Genomic DNA, 1,922 nt, shown 5'->3' on the forward strand with positions numbered 1-1,922 from the left:
ATTTTTTTTTTTGGTTTTTCTCCGGTACCGGGAACCGAACTCACGACCTTGCGCTTGCCAGGCAGGCGCTTTTGCCGCTGAGCTAAATCCCCAGCCCCGAGACAAGGTCTCTCTGAGTTGCCCAGGCTGGCCTTGAACTTGCAATCCTCCTGCCTTAGCCTCTGGAGTAGCTCTAGTTACAAGCATGTACCAATGTGCCTAGCAAAGCACTGTTTCACATCAGAATATTTATGTTTATTATAAACCTGAGAGTGAACTCTCAAAAGAGCATACTCCAAACCAAGACAGCCTAAGTGTATACGATGGCAATTATTTTTTTGCTGTTTGTCAGGTGAAAGGTAAATACGGTGGAGGAAGAAAAGACATCCCCACTGCCCACATCTGGAGTCCGGGACAGAATAGGCCTGCCTCTTCATACATTACTGGGACAACACCACAAAAGCTCCTAGGAGCATGGCATGGTGGTTCATGCCAGTAATCCTGGCACTGGTTGGCTGAGGCAGGAGGATCACGAATTCTAGCCTAGCCTGGGCAAAATAGCTAAACAATATCTCAATAAAACAAAACAAAACACACAAAAAATTCAAAAAACAGAAAAATTTATGGCCCAGCAATCTAGATCATTGTGAAGACCTTAAATTCTTGAGTTTACTGTAAAATACATGGGCCTCTCGTGAAGGCACTGCAGGCTTAGAAAGCTGAAAACTCTGTTGCTTGCTTGGGAAAAAAAATGTCTTATACGGCAGAGCGGCAGAGCCGGTGGGAAGTGCGTGAGATGGCGCAAAATCTAAGGGGCAAAAAACAAAACCAAACACAAACAAAAAAACAGAACCCCAAAACGAAAAAAACAAACAAAAACAAAAAATATAAAGGGCTCTAAAAATCGCAGTGATATGGATAAACATTTTAATGCACCATTTAAAGTTACCAAAGTTAGTGTAATAACTCAGGATAAATAAATTACCAAAGTTTTAAGTATAGGCAAGATCTGCCCCTGCCGCCTTTTTCACCACAGTCGCTTCTTCCCCGGGGCCTCTGGAGCTACAAATCTTTCAGATCGCCCTCCCCCGCGCCCCCTCTGCAGGCGGGCCTCAGAGTCCGCTCCGCCTAGAGGGATTCTGTTCACTACGCGCGAGAGAGGGTTCCGAACGAACGAACGAACGATATCAAAGTCTCTTACAGAACCCCAGCCACCTCCAGATCAAGCTCCTTACCGAGCAAACACGTCGGGGTACTGAATGCGGTAGAAAAATGCCTCCAGCTCTTGCACTTGGTACTGCGTGTACACGGTGCGGCCGCGGCGCTGCCTCACCGGGGGCAGTAGCTCGGCCGCCGCCGCCGCGGGGGGTGGCTCCTCCTGCCCTCCCTGGGGCGCCTCGGGGCCGCCCTCTTTCGCAACATTTTCGCTGTACGAGCTGCTGAGCGCTCCTGTGACGGGGTTGCTCTCTGCTTCGGCTGCGTGCTCAGGTTCGGACGCTGTCTTTTCCTCGCCTTCTACTCTTGCTGCAAGCGCCGGGGCCACGGTGGGCTGCGCGTGCTCAGGGTCGGACGCTGTCTTTTCCTCGCCGTCTACTCCTGCTGCAAGCGCCGGGGCCACGGTGGGCTGCGCGTGCTCAGGGTCGGATGTCTTTTCCTCGCCGTCTACTCCTGCGGCAAGCGCACAGGCCACGGTGGGCTGCGCATCTGGGAAAGGAGGAAAGCAAAAAGGAAGACTAACGCCTGAAGCCCGCGCCACGTGGGTAAGAGGCAAGGGGTCACGAGGGAAGAGTAGAAGCAATGGTCGTGCTGCGTCCCGTCCCTGCGGCGCCCCGAACCCGCGGCCCTCCCCCCACTCCCGTTCCCGCGGCGCCAGGAACCCGCGGCGTCCCGACCTCACGGACCGCCCCTCCCCCTCCCCCTCCCCGCCGAGCTCCGTCTCCGTG

At 53.6% G+C, this 1,922-nt stretch overlaps 1 protein-coding gene across 1 annotated transcript in view; it reads right to left on the reverse strand.

Annotated features, from left to right (window-relative positions):
* Esx1 (ESX homeobox 1) overlaps positions 1-1,922 on the reverse strand; it is a 7,630-nt gene that overhangs the window by 4,472 nt on the left and 1,236 nt on the right. Inside the window, exon 2 of the mRNA XM_005412009.1 lies at positions 1,215-1,683. Within this exon, the coding sequence (XP_005412066.1) occupies positions 1,215-1,683 (469 nt within the window). The remainder of the gene's footprint in view (positions 1-1,214; positions 1,684-1,922) is intronic.

This window comes from Chinchilla lanigera, unplaced genomic scaffold (assembly GCF_000276665.1).
Source record: "Chinchilla lanigera isolate Chin_1 unplaced genomic scaffold, ChiLan1.0 scaffold00147, whole genome shotgun sequence".
Classification (NCBI taxonomy): domain Eukaryota; kingdom Metazoa; phylum Chordata; class Mammalia; order Rodentia; family Chinchillidae; genus Chinchilla; species Chinchilla lanigera.